Source organism: Thalia democratica, chromosome 1 (genome assembly GCF_965202585.1).
Source record: "Thalia democratica chromosome 1, ktThaDemo2.hap1.1, whole genome shotgun sequence".
Taxonomy (NCBI): domain Eukaryota; kingdom Metazoa; phylum Chordata; class Thaliacea; order Salpida; family Salpidae; genus Thalia; species Thalia democratica.
In genome coordinates, this window is record NC_139165.1 from 46,282,768 (window position 1) to 46,300,701 (window position 17,934).

Sequence of the window (17,934 nt, forward strand, 5' to 3'; positions counted from 1 at the left end):
CAAAGCCAAATTGTTTTGGTGTTAATAAATTAAAGTCGAAGAGGTGATTAAATATTTTTTAAGAAATAATGCGTTCAAAAATTCGGGAAAACGTACTTGTTAAGGATATTGGTCTATATCTTGCTGCGTCGTGTTTGTTACCTTTTTTATATACTGGAATTACATAAGATGTTTTCTATTGTTTTGGTACTTCTGATAATGCTAGTGAGCAATTAAAAATTAATAATAAAGGAAAAACTAATGATAGAATAGAATGCTTAATAAGATAAAGTTGAGTTTTTTCTGGCGTTCTGATGATTTTATTTTTTGAGTGCTTAGTCGATGCGTTAATGTCTTTATAACTTATAAAAAAACTTTTTATTTTACTGCATTTTTTGGGGTTGTTTGAAACTTTGATGGTTTTGATCTTGTTTAAATACATTTTGAAAATTTTTATTGAAAAGTGAGGCTCTTTCAAAATCTGAATTTACTGTTTTGTCTTTATGGTCATCAAATAGGGTAGGCAATGAAGTATTTAATTTAACTTTAGATTAAACGTAGCTATAAAACTTTTTTAAATTTGGGTTAGTGCAGAAGTTTTTTTCATATTATAAATTGTAATTTTTAAGAGCTAATTCATATTCTTTTGATTTACTTTTATAATCTTCGGAGAATGATTTATTTTTCTTATTTTTTTGTAAAGAATAAGTTTTTTTTTAATAATTTTTTAATGTTAGATAGGTATTTTTTGCAATTGTTATTTTTAGGATAAGGTGGAATAAAGAGTTTAAATGAAGTTTGAATTAAGTCGATAATTTGGTCATAAAAGTGTTGGAGCTTTTTTTATTTATTGAATAATAAAGTCCAATCAATGTTTTACAAGTATTTGTTAATATTTTTAAAATCATCCTTCTAAAAATTATACGAAACTACTTAAGAATTAAGTATTTTTTTACTTCCAGTTTTAATGTTAAATGAGATCAAGTTGTTGTCACACGTGGTTGTTAATGGGAAATTAGTTTATAGGGATGTTATTTTGTCTAAACCAAAATGGTTGCAAATTAATAGATCGAGTATGTTTCTATTTTTATTTGTAGGTTTTTCAATTACTTTACGAGTTAAAAAATTATCTGTGCAGAAATCAAGAAACAATTTATGGGATTAAAGTTTGTACTAGGACTTTTCCAATTTATGTTGGCAGATTGAAATCTCCAAGAACAAAAAAATAGCTATTCGGCAAAAACAACTTAATCAGTTTAATTACATTTTTAACAGTTGGGGCGCATTTTGCAGCCAGTGGAGGAAAGTAGATATACAAAAATCTTAGTTTAGTCTTTTTATTAATCACATCTATACCTAAATATTCAAAACAGAGGATATTAACAGGGTTGCAACATGGTCAGGAAATCAGGAAAACTAAAAAAATAAAAAAAGACAGGAGAAATGGGGGTTTAAAATATTTTTTCTTTCTTAAACAGAAGTTAGTATCAAATCGAGTATCTGTGTTGAAGAGTTGGAAACAAATACAACCATCCAAACTTTCTTCAATGGCTTTGAAACAATTCTTAAGGCCCTAGGAAGTTCGGAAATATTGACATACCTTACAAAAACGATGAACACTACAGGTGTGTTCTTGTGCGGATCGCTTGGTCTCCATGGAAGATACGAAATAGATGATATTCAGCGAATCACAAGGAAGTACTTAAGTAAGTGCTAATATGAACTGAACTAAAATTAATTAATAAATATATTCTTTTAAACTGTATTATGAAAATTAAGTTTTGGTCAAAGACCTCGTCAGTGCTTAAATAAATAAATCTAAAAAGATATGTAACAGTCATAGAAAGTACATAGTTATTAAACAATTGAGTAAAAACAGAGTTTTACTTCAAACTTTTACTTAAAAAAAAAAATATGATTGAATTTATGGTAAAGTTTAATTTTTAGTTAAGTTTGAAAATCGAAATAAAAATAATAATAAGAACCTTTATGTAGGCTTCTTTTTTCTTCTGGTTAGTTTTCAAAATAAACATTGCTTAAAAAAATAAGTAATTAGCAGTATTTTAATGTAGCTAAATTTTATTGTGACGTAACTATCCGAAAGTTGAGTAGTTTAATACTTGTGTTAGCTATGAAAATTTGAATTTTTTCTTGAATGGTTTTTATAAAAAAAATATTTTTAAGAAAAAAGTAGCTACATTGAAACTTTTTAAGAGCATGCATAAAACCTATATTACAAACAACTTACGACTTAAGTTTTGAAGTGGATTTTTTGTAAGTGCGGGCAGGAATAAAAGAGTTCGTACCGTTTATTTAAATTATCCCTTCAGTTGGTTTTGGTAATCGCGACCTTTTCTAGTATGCAAGTACTGCAAATACTTTGTGGCTTTTTGGCTTTGCCAATATGGTGGATTATTTCCAAGTCTATTTTATAATCAATGTTGTTATTTTTAAATTTCCAGATGTATTTCGATATTTCTGTGCCGTTTTTTTTGTAGTTTTTAAAATTACTGATATGGTTGTAACATCTTTTTTTTAAAAGTTCAACCCGTTGATCCCAAATAGTTTTTTGTACTGTTTTCTGATCTTATTGATGCTTTATATATGACATTTTCAACTAAGCATTTGTTATTTAAAAGAAATTTATATTTTGTTCGACAGTTGCAAAGTTTTTCTTTTTTTTTTAAGTTTTTTGTGTTTAGGTATTTTCAATTATGTTTTTAGATTAATTTCTTAATAATGCTCATGCAGCAATATGGAATTTTACAGTTATTTCTATTAACATTTTGTTTAATTTGTGAGATTCTTTAAAATGTTTATCTATTAGTTGCAGCAAAGCTTTAGCTATATTGGATCCTACTGACTGGCAGTAGGGTGGGTTGAAGTAAGTTGTTTTTCTTGTTCGTGTTGGTTTCTTTTTGTTTTGGTGGTTTTGGTAATTTGAGGATTTAAGTTTGGATTTGACTAATATTAGTTAATATAAATTGTATTATTTATCTGTATTTTAGTTTAACTTTTCTTAAGTAACTTATATGAATTTTAAAAAATTCTTTTTTTTCTTGTTTTGTTCATAGAAAAATATACCACTTGTAAGGAGTGCAAAGGAAGAAATTCGAGGATTGTCCTAGACGTAGATCATAACCTAAATTTTTTGTGTGATAGCTGCCAACTTTATCGTGTAATTTATATTTGTTTTTTTAAACAAAAATTTTAATGTATATTAAAAATTAAAAAAAAAAAGATATTTTATATAGAAAAAAATCATATTAGGTATCAACAAAGTGTTCTTTATTAGTTATTGTTAAAATTAATTATCAAAAAGGAAATCCACACTGATGAAACATTTATTTATGAGAATGAAGAAAGTCAAGATGTACCTTTTTTGGACCCCACACCGCTCTCTCTCGGTATTGAGACCGCCGGAGGTGTCATGAACACTTTGATCTACAAGAACAACTGTGTACCGACTAAAATATCAAGGATATTTACTACCTACGTCGAAAACCAAACTGGAGTCCTTATTCAAGTGATTTTTTGAATAAATATTTTTATTAATAGTAAAGTCTTAAAATATATTACTATCATGGATGCAAAGGGTTCAGAAACATGTTGTTGTTGACAATTTCCAATATGGTAATGAGAAATAAATTGCTAAAATTCTTTTAAACTTTCATAATTTCAATTAACTTGTTTTTTTTCTTAATCCAGGTTTATGAAGGTGAACGTGCCATGGCTAAGGACAATAAGTTGTTAGGTAAATTCGAGCTCAGCGGAATTGCACCAGCACCCCGCGGTGTTCCACAGATCAAAGTCACCTTCGACATTGACGCAAACGCAATCTTGAATGTCACCGCTTGCAACATTTCGACAGGAAAAGAAAACAAGATCATTATCACCTACGAAAAAGGTAGTTTGGGTGAAGCAAAATTTTTATGTATTAATTAAAGTTCAACTTTCGTTCTCCTGAAAAACATAACTTATTACAAACAAATATGATTTAACCTTATGACCAATAAATATAATTCATTTATATTAAAAGTTAAGTATGGTAAAAGTTTGTCTTTCTCCAGGTCGTCTCAGCAAGGAGGACATCGAAAAGATGATCAACGACGGCGAGAAGTACAAGGCCGAGGACGACAAACAGAGAGAGCGCGTGCAGGCCAAGAACGAGCTCGAGTTGTACGCCCTGAATGTCAAACAGTCCGTCGAAGACGATAAGGACGAGATCAGCGACGAGGACAAGAACGCCGTTGTGAACAAGGCCAAGGAAGTGTTGGAGTGGCTCGACAACAACCAGACCGCCGAAAAGGATGAGTACGAGCACCAGAAGAAGGAGCTGGAGGGAGTTGCCAACCCGATCATGATCAAGTTGTGCCACGATGAAGCAGCTGGCGGTGGAATGCCATACTTTATTGAAGGTACTAGAATTGTCTATACATATCTTCTAAAATTTTTTTGTAGTTTTTTGGTAACACTGTAAATTATTAGGAATATTCTTGGATAAAGTTTAAAAAATTGATTACTTTATGAGTACACTTGGTTCAGAACCATATTATTGAAAATTTTGCTTACGATATTCAACAAATATTGTTTATTGTGCAATGATAGACCCAGGAAAGTTGTTATCAAAGACAGTTGTTATCTTAGTGTTATTGATTAAAAGGTTCGGTTTAATGGTTAGAATATCATATTTGTAAGGATTTAAATGAAGCTTTCCAGTTTATAGCCTTATGTAATTATTATCTATAAAATCAATTGTAATGAAATGTTAACTTATTAAAAATTTCTGCATCATCTGCAAGCAGACGTATTTCACTTAAAATGCTGTATTAGATATCATTAAGACACATTTAAAAAAAAAGAACAATTACATCACTTTGTGGTACTCCATTGTAAATCATAAAATGATCTGGTAGCGTATCATTCATGAGTACTCTTTGTAATCTACTATTTAATAACTTATTGAGCAAAATCTTTAAGCTTTCATGTAACCAATACTGAGTTAAAAGTTTTAAAAATCTTTTGTGTGACACTATGTCAAATGGTTTTTGAATAGTATAGATGAATATTTTAGATTCGTGTTTAAAATAAGTTACTAACCAAGAACATAAGCAAGTTTGCCACAAGGTCAGGAAAAGTCAGGAAAAACTTAAAAAAATGACAAAAGTCAGGAAAAAATGGGAATTTTTGAAAAAATGTCAAGAAATTTGACAAAGTTAAAAAAAAAGTCAGGTTTTGTCAGTTTAAATTTACGAAATTCCTTAAATTCCAAAGCCTTCGAATGTAAAAAGTTTAATTAAAAATCTTTTAAAGTCAGACTAAAATTGCAAAATTTTTCTAGAAATCTACAAAATTATTTAATTTCTAATGCCTTCACCTGATATAAATTAATAAAATATCCTTTATAAAACTGCAAAACTTTTCTATTAAAATATTGAACAACTACCCTACAAAAACAAGCAGTTTTTTATAGTGATGTACCGGATCCGGAACCGGACCCAGATATTTTTTCAAACTAAAATCCGGCCGGATCCGGAACCGGATTCATAATACTCTAAGTTATTTGTAATGTAAGTAGTATAAAAACTACTATGTGCGATTGCGAATTTAATATAACTAACTTTTAACTAAGTATAATTGTGTGAAGTTTGTTTATTATGTCTTATATCTAACTATATACTTTTGAATTTTGAAAACTTAAAGTTTAAAAAAAATTTAGACTAAAAAATATTAATGTGCTGGTAAAATAATTAAATAATAAGAAAGTTTATGATATGTAATTAAGGTCTAGTTTAGATTAACAGTTAAAAATAGTAGCTGGTATGTTTGCTAATTTTTTGAACAATATTTACATTTAAATTTAATTAAAATTGAAAGAACAAAAGAAAAACTTAAAATTGAAAGAACAGTAAAAAAACTTCAAATTAAAAGAACAATAATAAACACTAAAATATCTTTTTTGCTAAACTAATAAACTTTCCATGATTTTTCGCAACCAGAATATCACCTAATTTTAGCTAATATCAGGGTTGCCACTCTTTGATTCAAAAAACTAACCTGAGTGATTATAAACTTTCTTGAGTCAGAATGAGGTTTTGAAAAACCAAAAAATAAATACTTTAAGCTAATAATCAGTAGAACAGCTAGCCACAAGGTTGAACATTTAAAGTAATGTTTACAATTAAGGCTACAGGGGGGTTAAACACTTTTTTTTACAAGTTGATCTTATTTAATAGAATACTATTTTAGATACTAGATGCTTTTTATAGCTTTACAAAATTCAAAGTAGTTTTTGAGATATAAGCGGTCAAAGCCGGAGAGTTCCATAGGGACCTAATGGAAGGCGCAAGCTAAAAACGCGGAATTAAGCATTCAACTAGAAATTTATTTCTTACTAGGTTTTTTAAGCTATGTACCTCAAATTAAAAAAAAATTCTTTACATAGTTTAAAAGCTTTTGAGTGTTGGAATTTCAAATAGTTGAAATTAACAAATTTTAGGTGTAAAATTTAAAAAAAACACCTTTTTTTGAAAAAAGGGGACTTTTTCTCAACATAAAAAAATTTCCTACACTTAAGTTATTTAAAATTTAGTAAAAAGTAGACTGAAAATTTTAATAAGATTACTTAAAAACTGTAGGAGGAGATAGGTTTTTAATAAAATGTTTTTTTTTCGCCTTTTTAGTTTGCACCTTCTGTAAGGAAGCTATTGAGCTGACCGGCTTTGACCCCTTGTATCTCGAAAACTACTTTGAATTTTGTTGAGCTGTAAAATGTATCTAGTAGCTAAGATTAACAAATAAGATCAACTTGTAAAAATCAAGGTGGACTCCCCTATAGCCTTAGTTGTAAACATTACTTAAAATGTTCAACCTCTTGGCTAGCTGTTCTACTGATTATTAGCTTAAAGTAATTATTTTTTTGGGTTTTTAAAACCTCATTCTGACTCGGAAAAGTTTATAATAACTCAGGTTAGTTTTTTTAAATGAAAGAGTGACAACCCTGATATTAGCTAAAATCAGGTGATATTCTGGTTGCGAAAATTGTTAATTTAAACAAATTTAAGTTAGTCACGTGTACAAAATGAGCCAATCACGGTAGGTGTTTAATTTTCGAACGTATTTTCTGACGAAAATGACTCTTTTTAATTTACACAGGGTTTGTTTTAGAAAAAATACATTTCTGTATGCTCTTTTTTACTAACTAGATCCGAATCGGCCGGATCTCTGTTAGGATCCGGCCGAATCCGGACTTTTTTTTCAAATTAGGATCCGGCCGGATCCGGATATCAGACAAAAATGGCAATATCCGGCCGGATACGTACTCGGATAGTGAGTCCGGTACATCACTAGTTTTGTATAAGTTTTTTAGTATTGATGATCTGTTGCAAGGACACTTCCATAAGGAAACTGTGATATACACAAAAAAGTTTATCTAGCATAATTTTGGAATGAAAGTGTTTTTTGATTTAAAGTAAATAATAAGAATTCTTTATAATTAAGTAGTTAGTTTAGTATTTTATGTAACAAGTTGATGTGAATAGATTACCTCTATGTAGTTTTTTCAAATTTTTTTGAATTTTTGAAATAAGTTATAAGAGAGAGGTGACCAGATGAAGAAAACCATATCTTCATTAGATGAATAGGTTAAAGTGCTAATAAACAAACAGAGAAAATAAATTTTAGTACATATAAACAGGGTTGCCACTTTACCTGGAATCCTGGAAAAACCTGGAATTTCAAAATTTAGTCAAAAACACCTGGAAAAAACTAGAATTTAAGGAATTTAGAAAAAAAACCTGAAATTTTGATCAAAAAACCTGGAATTTTTAAGAACTTTAACATCTTCAAAGTAAAGTTTCGGTTTGACTCAAAAAATTTATCATGAGGATGAAAAATTTATCTCATTACCAAAAATTTTTTTCTTAAAAAATACATTTCAAGTAGCTTTACAGTATCTTTTTATACTATTTAGCACAGTTTCTTACCTTAAATTTAACTTTAAACTAAAAATAGACCAAAAAATGTTTACTTATAAAAACCTGGAAGAAATTTGAAAAAACGAGTGGCAACCCTGATATAAAAAACAACAGTCTTTAATTAAGATAATTATTGTTTTAAGGTTTTAATTGTAAAAGTTCGTTTTTGTTTTAAGATTTTAATTGTAAAGTTCACATTAATTTAAGGTTTTTATCGAAAATATTTTTTGTAAGTCGTTTCGTTTATTTAGTTAATTTATATTAGGAAATGCTAAAAATTTATGTCTTTTTCAAACAAGCTATGTTTGTAAGGTAATAATACAAGTATTTTGCTGATAGAGCTGTTTGTTGCAAATACGTCAATCATACACAGATGGTTCAAGTTATGTAATGGAAGTTTTGTCGTGGTGAACACTCGATAAATTTATTTAAAAAGCGAATGTTGTGGACTGTTTTACGCAGACTTTGTGACGTGCTTCCAGTATTAAAAAAACAAACATATTTTTATAAAAAAACAAACATATTTTTATATAAGGAGTAAAACTTCCTTTGAATTAATATAAAATCAGCGCGTTTTCTTAAAAGAGTGAGTTCTAAAAACCATCCGTCACTAAACATTGTTAAACTGTGGGAAGTAACGTCGTAGAGAATCTATCACTCAAGATATTAAATCAATAGTTGCTATCGACGCATAAGGGACTAAGAGTTCGGAAATTCACTACGATTGTTGGGTGATAGTTAGTATAAATTCGAAGAAACTGTTAGTCTTTTGACTATTGTATTATTTTTTAATCACGTGTTGTAGTTTTTGCATGCACTTATTTCTCTTATAATTTTGTAAATAAATTTCACAACTAAAAAATAAATATATTTTAGCTTAAACCTACTTTATTAAAATCATATATGTCGAAACATCATAATAAGAATAAGGATAATTATAAACCGTTGTCTTTACAACAAATCACCACGCGCTCGAATAAGAAGAAAATGGATACCAGGGCAGATACAGCAGCTCACAGTTTGATGACTGATATCAGCAAAAAACTTATTTTAACCTGTATTAAAATTAAATTGAAAGCTTTATATAGTTTCAAGTATTACATTATGTATTTTAAAATAAGTTTAAATTAAGAGTTTGATTTAGAAAAGTCAGAATAATTTTAGTAAAAGGTCAGGAAGTTCTTCTCAGCTTGGTCTGTGGCAACCATGCGTAAGCATATTAACAGCTGAATGCTGAGTGGTAAGGGAGGAAACAAAATTGTTTATTAGTTTGTAAGCTATGGTCAAAAGGTAATTATTTTTTTATAAATATAATGTGTTCTTTAACTCGAGAAACACCACTAGTTAAGGATATTGACCTATAGTTTGTTGTTGCGTTGTGTTTGATACCTTTCTTATGTTCTGAAATGACAAAAATGTTTTTTTCCACTTCTTTGGTACATCAGATAATGCTATGAAACAACTTGAATCAATGATAATTGAACTGTAAATGGTGGACTAGCATACTTAATAAAATAAGGTGAAATTTTTTTAGCGTACCAACAGTTATATCTTTTAGGTGGTTAATTGAATTGTTGATGTCATCATAAGTTGTAAAAAAAATCCACTTTACTTCCAATTTTTTTGGGCTGTTTTAAAACTTTGGTGGTTTTTATTCTTTGTATATAATTTTTGTAAATTTATTTTTTAGAGTGAAGGCGCCTTCTCAAATAACACCTTGGCTCCTTCTCAAATTTCATATTTTTCATTCACCTTCTACATACACACACACACATTCACTTAACATATATTATTATAATTATATATCCTAAGTAACTTATAGTTTTAGCCATTTATTATTTATATCTTTTTCACACAAGTCACTTTCTATTCTCCGAATTTCATATATTCACTTTACCCTCCGACTATAATGCTTCACACCTTTATACGTTAAGTCCCAAGTTTAATTAGAAGCCTGTATTCAAATCACAGATAAACCGTGCTTTTTTACCAACTACGCCCAAGAGAGCTAGTAGGTTTTTTACTGCAGGTTTATACTTAGTATATGCCTACCTTGTTGTTTTACATTTTAACTTTCATATATAACACAATTTACTTATTAAATATTTAAAATATCTGTATGGGATATTTAATTTGAACAGCCGACTGCTACTTTACCAATCAATTATTTTAATAATTATTAAATACAATATATATTTAATTTAAGTCATTGTGATTTTATGTATGTCGCTGTAAATTAATTATCGGTCAGTACATTGTAAGCTCAATAACAATTTTTTTTTGTGTTTTGTTTTCTTAAAGTTTATTTTTTTCTTTTTTGACTTTTACATTTGAACTAAATCTGCTTCCTAATTGTATATAGCTTTGATTCAATCATTATAAACATTCAATATATAATATACATGTTACATCGAGTTTCTGTGACTTTTATTGCCTCCACCGTTGTTAAGTTTTATTAAACTTTATTGATACACTAACTAATGATTAATGTTTTGTTTTTGTTCAAAATAGATTACAAACATAAAAACTGAATTAATATACTTTGCAATACAAATAAAATAGTTGGAATAACCTCATTAATATTGTGACATAATTATTAGTTGTAATGAATGTATTTTTTCATTAGTCAACAACAGTAAAATTTAAATCAGATATCTTTCCCATTAACGTGAGTTGTTTGTTTATATTATGATTTGTTGTTTTGTTGTTTAATTTAGCTTACTTTACTTATTTTAGACTTAATAATCACAAATATCACATAGTTTTATAACAGTCGGACTTCATGTTAAGTATTTTACTTATTATTAACTATTATCTGTAGATAATATTTTATTTTAATGAAAAGATGTATACACCTACTTTATTCTAAAATTCAACTATTCATTTATATTAAAGTTAAGTATGGTAAAAGTTTGTCTTTCTCCAGGTCGTCTCAGCAAGGAGGACATCGAAAAGATGATCAACGACGGCGAGAAGTACAAGGCCGAGGACGACAAACAGAGAGAGCGCGTGCAGGCCAAGAACGAGCTCGAGTTGTACGCCCTGAATGTCAAACAGTCCGTCGAAGACGATAAGGACGAGATCAGCGACGAGGACAAGAACGCCGTTGTGAACAAGGCCAAGGAAGTGTTGGAGTGGCTCGACAACAACCAGACCGCCGAAAAGGATGAGTACGAGCACCAGAAGAAGGAGCTGGAGGGAGTTGCCAACCCGATCATGATCAAGTTGTGCCAGGATGAAGCAGCTGGCGGTGGAATGCCATACTTTATTGAAGGTACTAGAATTGTCTATACATATCTTCTAAAATTTTTTTGTAGTTTTTTGGTAACACTGTAAATTATTAGGAATATTCTTGGATAAAGTTTAAAAAAATGATTACTTTATGAGTACACTTGGTTCAGAACCATATTATTGAAAATTTTGCTTACGATATTCAACAAATATTGTTTATTGTGCAATGATAGACCCAGGAAAGTTGTTATCAAAGACAGTTGTTATCTTAGTGTTATTGATTAAAAGGTTCGGTTTAATGGTTAGAATATCATATTTGTAAGGATTTAAATGAAGCTTTCCAGTTTATAGCCTTATGTAATTATTATCTATAAAATCAATTGTAATGAAATGTTAATTTACTAAAAATTTTGCATCATCTGCAAGCAGACGTATTCACTTAGAGCTCAATAATGCTGTATTAGATATCATTTAGACACATTAAAAAAAAAAGATCAATTACATCACTTTGTGGTACTCCATTGTAAATCATAAAATGATCTGATAGCGTATCATTCATGAGTACTCTTTGTAATCTACTATTTAATAACTTATTGAGCAAAATCTTTAAGCTTTCATGTAACCAATACTGAGTTAAAAGTTTTAAAAATCTTTTGTGTGACACTATGTCAAATGGTTTTTGAATAGTATAGATGAATATTTTAGATTCGTGTTTAAAATAAGTTACTAACCAAGAACATAAGCAAGTTTGCCACAAGGTCAGGAAAAGTCAGGAAAAACTTAAAAAAATGACAAAAGTCAGGAAAAAATGGGAATTTTTGAAAAAATGTCAAGAAATTTGACAAAGTTAAAAAAAAAGTCAGGTTTTGTCAGTTTAAATTTACAAAATTCCTTAAATTCCAAAGCCTTCAAATGTTAAAAATTTAATTAAAAATCTTTTAAAGTCAGACTAAAATTGCTAAATTTTCCTAGAAAACTACAAAATTATTTAATTTCTAATGCCTTCATCTGATATAAATTAATAAAATATCCTTTATAAAACTGCAAAACTTTTCTATTAAAATATTGAACAACTACCCTATTTAAACAAGCAGTTTTGTATAAGTTTTTTAGTATTGATGATCTGTTACAAGGTCACTTCCATAAGGAAACTGTGATATACACAAAAAGGTTTATCTAGCATAATTTTGGAATGAAATTGTTTTTTGATTTAAAGTAAAAAATTGAATTCTTTACAATTAAGTAGTTAGTTTAGTATTTTATGTAACAAGTTGATGTGAATAGATTACCTCTAGGTAGTTTTTTCAAATTTTTTTGAATTTTTGAAATAAGTTATAAGAGAGAGGTGACCAGATGAAGGAAACCATATCTTCATTAGATGAATAGGTTAAAGAGCTAATAAAGAAACTGAGAAAATAAATTTTAGTACATATAAAAAAAAACAGTGTTTAATTAAGATCTATATTGTTTTAAAGTTTAAATTGTAAAAGTTCGTTTTTGTTTTAAGATTTTATTTGTAAAGTTCACATTAATTTAAGGTTTTTATCGAAAAAAATTTTTATATGTCGTTTCGTTTATTTAGTTAATTTATATTAGGAAATGCTAAAAATTTATGTCTTTTTCAAACAAGCTGTGTTTGTAAGGTAATAATACAAGTATTTTGCTGATAGAGCTGTTTGTTGCAAATACGTCAATCATACACAGATGGTTCAAGTGATGTAATGGAAGTTTGATGATTGATATCAGCAAAAAAAACTTATTTTAACCTGTACTAAAATTAAATTGAAAGCTTTATATAGTTTCAAGTATTACATTATGTATTTTAGAATAAGTTTAAACTAAGAGTTTGATTTAGAAAAGTCAGGAAAATTTTAGTAAAAAGTCAGGAAGTTCTTCTCAGCTTGGTCTGTGGCAACCATGCATAAGCATATTAACAGCTGAATGCTGAGTGGTAAGGGAGGAAACAAAATTGTTTATTAGTTTGTAAGCTATGGTCAAAAGGTAATTATTTTTTTATAAATATAATGTGTTCTTTAACTCGAGAAACACCACTAGTTAAGGATATTGACCTATAGTTTGTTGTTGCGTTGTGTTTGATACCTTTCTTATGTTCTGAAATAACAAAAATGATTTTTTCCACTTCTTTGGTACATCAGATAATGCTATGAAACAACTTGAATCAATGATAATTGTAGTGTAAATGGTGGACTAGCATACTTAATAAAATAAGGTGGAATTTTTTTAGCGTACTAACAGTTTTATCTTTTAGGTGGTTAATTGAATTGTTGATGTCATCATAAGTTGTAAAAAAAATCTACTTTACTTCCAATTTTTTTTGGGCTGTTTTAAAACTTTGGTGGTTTTTATTCTTTGTATTTACTTTTTGAAAATTTCTTTTTTAGTGTGATGCTCTTTTAAAATCTTACTTTACTGTTTTATGTTACCATTGTCATCATATCTCTGTCAAAGTGCTAATGAAGTGTTTAAATTTTATGTAACGATAAAACAAGTGTTTATGTAACGATAAAACATTTTTAAAGTTTGGGTTCTTTTTTAATGTTCAAAATTTTTTGTACGGCTTATTGATATTTTTTTAACTTGTTTTTATAGTCTTTAGATAGTTATTTATTTTTCTTAATTTTTTGTTAAGATAAAGTTTTTTTTTTTATGAGATGGATATTATCACTTTTGCTATTTTTAGAAAAAAAAAAGAATAAAGCGTTTAATTGAAGTTTGAATTAAGGGCATAGAGGGATAAGAAAAACTTTTTACATGATAATCTTATTTAAAGATTTTTAACTTGGCTAGCAGTTGCTTTTACCGCTTTGTAAAATTTAAATTAGTTTTTGAGATATCAAGGTACACCTGATAAAGCTCAATAGGCACCCCATGGAAGGACCATAAGTAAAAAAGCAAAAAAAAAATTTATTAAAAATATTTCTGAAACTTTCTTAGTATAATCTTAAGTAAATTATACACATTACTATTGTAGGATTATTTATATATGGATTAAAAATATTATTTTTTAATATTAACATTGAATTATATTTTGTATCTTAGAAAATATACTATAAAATACTTTGGAAAGAACAATAAAACTTCGATTATCTTTTAAGATATAACCAGTTTTGTAAAAAAAAAAATGCAATACAACCCCAGGGAATCAAAAATTTCAAGGCCAATTTTCTCGAAATTTTGAAAACTTCACTAAAAATCTATATCCTTTTTAATTTTAAAGTAATTTAGTTCAAATTTTCAGAAAATTTAATTTTCAATATTTCAAACAACTTGTAGGAAGCAGATTTTTGAAAAAAATTATTAAATTAATATATGACCAAAATTATTAAAAAATGTATTTTTGTTTATATAGAAAAATAGAAAAAACTTCAAAAATACATTTTAGATGACCTTGTAACAATTTTCAAGTAATTACTCAAAAACTGAAGGAAATGATAGATTTTTGGTAAAACAGTTATTTTTGCCCTTTAAGTTTGCACCTCACATAAGGACTTATTGAATGTTTTTACTTTAATCGCTTATATCTCAAAAATTACTTCAAATTTTAAAAATAAATATAGAGTACTGGTAGTTTTTTTTTACTTATGTAAAATACTAAGTTAATAGCCTAATAAAAATAGACTAAGTTAAAAAAAAAGTCTTCTACTACCCTTAGTATTAAATGAAATCAAGTCAGAAAGTCAACCATGTTTCAGTCAAAATAAGTTAATAGTATCTTTTAAGTTGAAATAATTCTCTATAAAATTAATTTTATTTAAAACATATTTTATGTTTGTATATCCAATTCTGTAATGATTGTTAGAATTTTTAGAAATTGTTATTTGGTAGAATAACTTGTTTTTATGTTTACTAAGGTTATCAAATAAAATACTATGTTTAGAAATATTTTAGAACGTTGACTTACAGTTTTTTTATTGATCCCAGATTTCCTGGGTGTGGTAACGAAAGGGCTTACTTGTTGTTTCAATTACTTTATTTTTTTTATTACATGTTTCGCATTCAAATTGTTTTTTCTTCTATTACTTGCTTACTTTTAATTTTCCCTTAATTTTTAAAAAGTTTTAAGCCCTTTAGCAGTTCGATCTGGATTTATGTAGACGTTTAATTTTATTCCATGCTCTAAATAATATTTTTTAAATTAGTAGTCTATGTCTTTCATTTTGGTCAATTAATTTCACTATAAAAGGCCTAATTTTGTTTTCAGCAATCATACCAACATGATACAAGGTTTTTAGCTAATGTTTTCTCATTCTATCTTCTCTAAGTACTTCTACAGCAGCGGTTCTTAACATTTTTTTCATGTTTTATCCCGTTTTGGAACATTGTTACCAAATTTACCCCCAATATCCAAAATAGTGTGTGATTAAGAGAAAAAAAAATTTTTTTTGAATTTTAGGATATTTGAGTATAAAAAAATATTAAGTTTAAAGGGTTTTTTAAGTTAAAAAAATACAGTTAAGTATTAACTCTTAAACTCATAATAAAATTAATAAGCATCAATTGATTATTAATAACACATAAAAAGTAGAGCTTACATTTATAGTTTCAAAATTTTATTTCTATAAAAGCTAAAAAACTATGAATAACTTTAAATTTAGTATAAGGAAAATTGATAGAAAGATAAAGTACATCACAGAAACAATATCTGGTAGCTAAGATGAAAATCTATTAAATAAGATCAATTTATAAAAATCAAAGAGGACCCCGCCTATAGCCTTACCAATCTAAAATCAATTAAAATCAAGTTCTTGAACAAAATTAACTAGAAAATCAGAAAGTATTGAAAACTGGATCAGCTTAAACTCATTCAAAATCTAAAAGAAAACTAGCCTGAGTTTTTCAAAAAATCTTAAAACTAGCCTAACAATTTGGTAGTAAAGTTTTTTATTTTACAACATAGGTAAAGAGTTGCATTTCTAAAATGATTATTTCATAGTTTAAACGTAAACAAATGTAATTTAGTCACGTGTTCAAAATGAGCCAATCACGGTAAGTGTTTAATTTTATCTGACGAAAATGACTCTTTTTTATTTACAAAGGGTTTGTTCTTGAAAAAATACTTTTCTGTATGATCTTTTTTACTAACTAGATCCGAATCGGCCCGATCTCTGTTAGGATCTGGCCGGATCCGGATATCAGACAAAAATGGCAATATCCAGCCGGATCCGGACCCGGATAGTGAGTCCGGTACATCACTAGTTTTAACTCAACTACAATAAATTTAGATAAGTAATTTTTGAGGTATACCCGGTCAGAGTCTGAGACTATTATAGGTTCCTTATGGAAGGCGCCAACTAAAACGGCAGATAACTAGAAATCACTAAAAATATATCTCCTACTTTTTTTGAGATAACTAGATCAAACTTTCAGGAAATGTTCCTTGCAATATTTAGAAAATTCTGTCGGAACAACATTTAAAAAAAAATTAAAAAAAAAGTTTTATGACAAAAAAAAAAAGTTTTTTTTGTTTATTTTTTATATGAAATTTTTCTATTTTAGTTTCTTAAAAATTTTTGTCGACAGATTTTTCTAAATATTAAAATGAAACTTTCCTGAAAGTTTGAGGTTTTTATCTCGAAAAACGTAGAAGAAGATAGATTTATAGTGTATAGTCTTTTTTTTTGCAATTTTAGTTTGCGCCTCCCATAATAAGCCTGTTATAGCCTCAGAATTTGACTTGTTATATCTCAAAAATTATTTTGAGTTTTTTATATCTTTAAAAATCCTCTTGTAGCTTAGTTAAAACTCTATAAAGTAAGATTAAATTGTGAAAAAAGTGATTAACCTCCCTATGCTTTAATTTAAAGTTTATATTAAAAAAGTTTTCAAAAGCTTGTTTATTAATTTTAGTTACTATTTCATTACATGTGTTGTTTACTTTATTTTCATTAGTTTTTATAAAGTTTATTAAGTATTTTTTAAGATCATGTCCAAATTTTCAATATACATCATGGTATATATTTTTTTCAAGTTTTCAAAAAGTTAATTACAAATGTTTAAATTTCTCGTTTTGCAGAATTTATTATGAATTAGTTTAAGGGTTTTAATTGAAAATTCTTTGCCAGTAGTTTACTTCACATTTGCGACACTAAGAGATTATTTGCAAAGAGGAAGCAGTTAGAAAAAAGTATACCTAGTTCAGGGCATTTTTTTTTAGTTATTAAGTTTAAATTATTTTTATTTACATTCCAATAATTTATTATTACTGTTTGTCGCTGAAGTACACATTCTGAACACAGCAGCTACTCAATAAAAGTTTTTTAGCTAAGAATTACTAGTCTAAATAAAAAAGAAACCTGACAGAGAGTTTTTATTTTTGTTCAAAAATGTGTACTGAATAAGAAGTGCGTACTAAAATGCGTACTTGTCAAAATATGTGTACTCAGAATGCGTAGACAACTGGAAGCGCCTACTTAAAAAGCGTACCTAAGAGGAAGGTAAAAGACAAGCTAAATTGGTCAAAATCTTGAAAAGTCAGGGTAAATTTACAAAATTTTTTAAACACTTTCTCTATTTTAGTAAATTCAACCAGATTACGGATTTCAGCTTCAGTTGACATTGCTTTTATTTAAAAAAATCACTTTAATATATGTTATAATAATATGATTTTGACATAAATTATGATACGACTTCTCACGATTACATGGCAACTCATATTCTTGAAAAATGATTAATAGGCCATATCTCTAAAAAGTAAAAATTTTTAAGTATTTTTTTAAATAAAAAAAGT

General features: G+C 27.7%; 1 protein-coding gene across 1 annotated transcript in view; it reads left to right on the forward strand.

Annotated features, from left to right (window-relative positions):
• LOC145845755 (heat shock cognate 71 kDa protein-like) overlaps nucleotides 1-17,934 on the forward strand; it is a 29,466-nt gene that overhangs the window by 11,037 nt on the left and 495 nt on the right. The window contains exons 6-9 of the mRNA XM_082952824.1: nucleotides 3,351-3,505; nucleotides 3,688-3,886; nucleotides 4,050-4,397; nucleotides 10,882-11,229. Coding sequence (XP_082808950.1) covers nucleotides 3,351-3,505; nucleotides 3,688-3,886; nucleotides 4,050-4,397; nucleotides 10,882-11,229 — 1,050 coding nt within the window. The remainder of the gene's footprint in view (nucleotides 1-3,350; nucleotides 3,506-3,687; nucleotides 3,887-4,049; nucleotides 4,398-10,881; nucleotides 11,230-17,934) is intronic.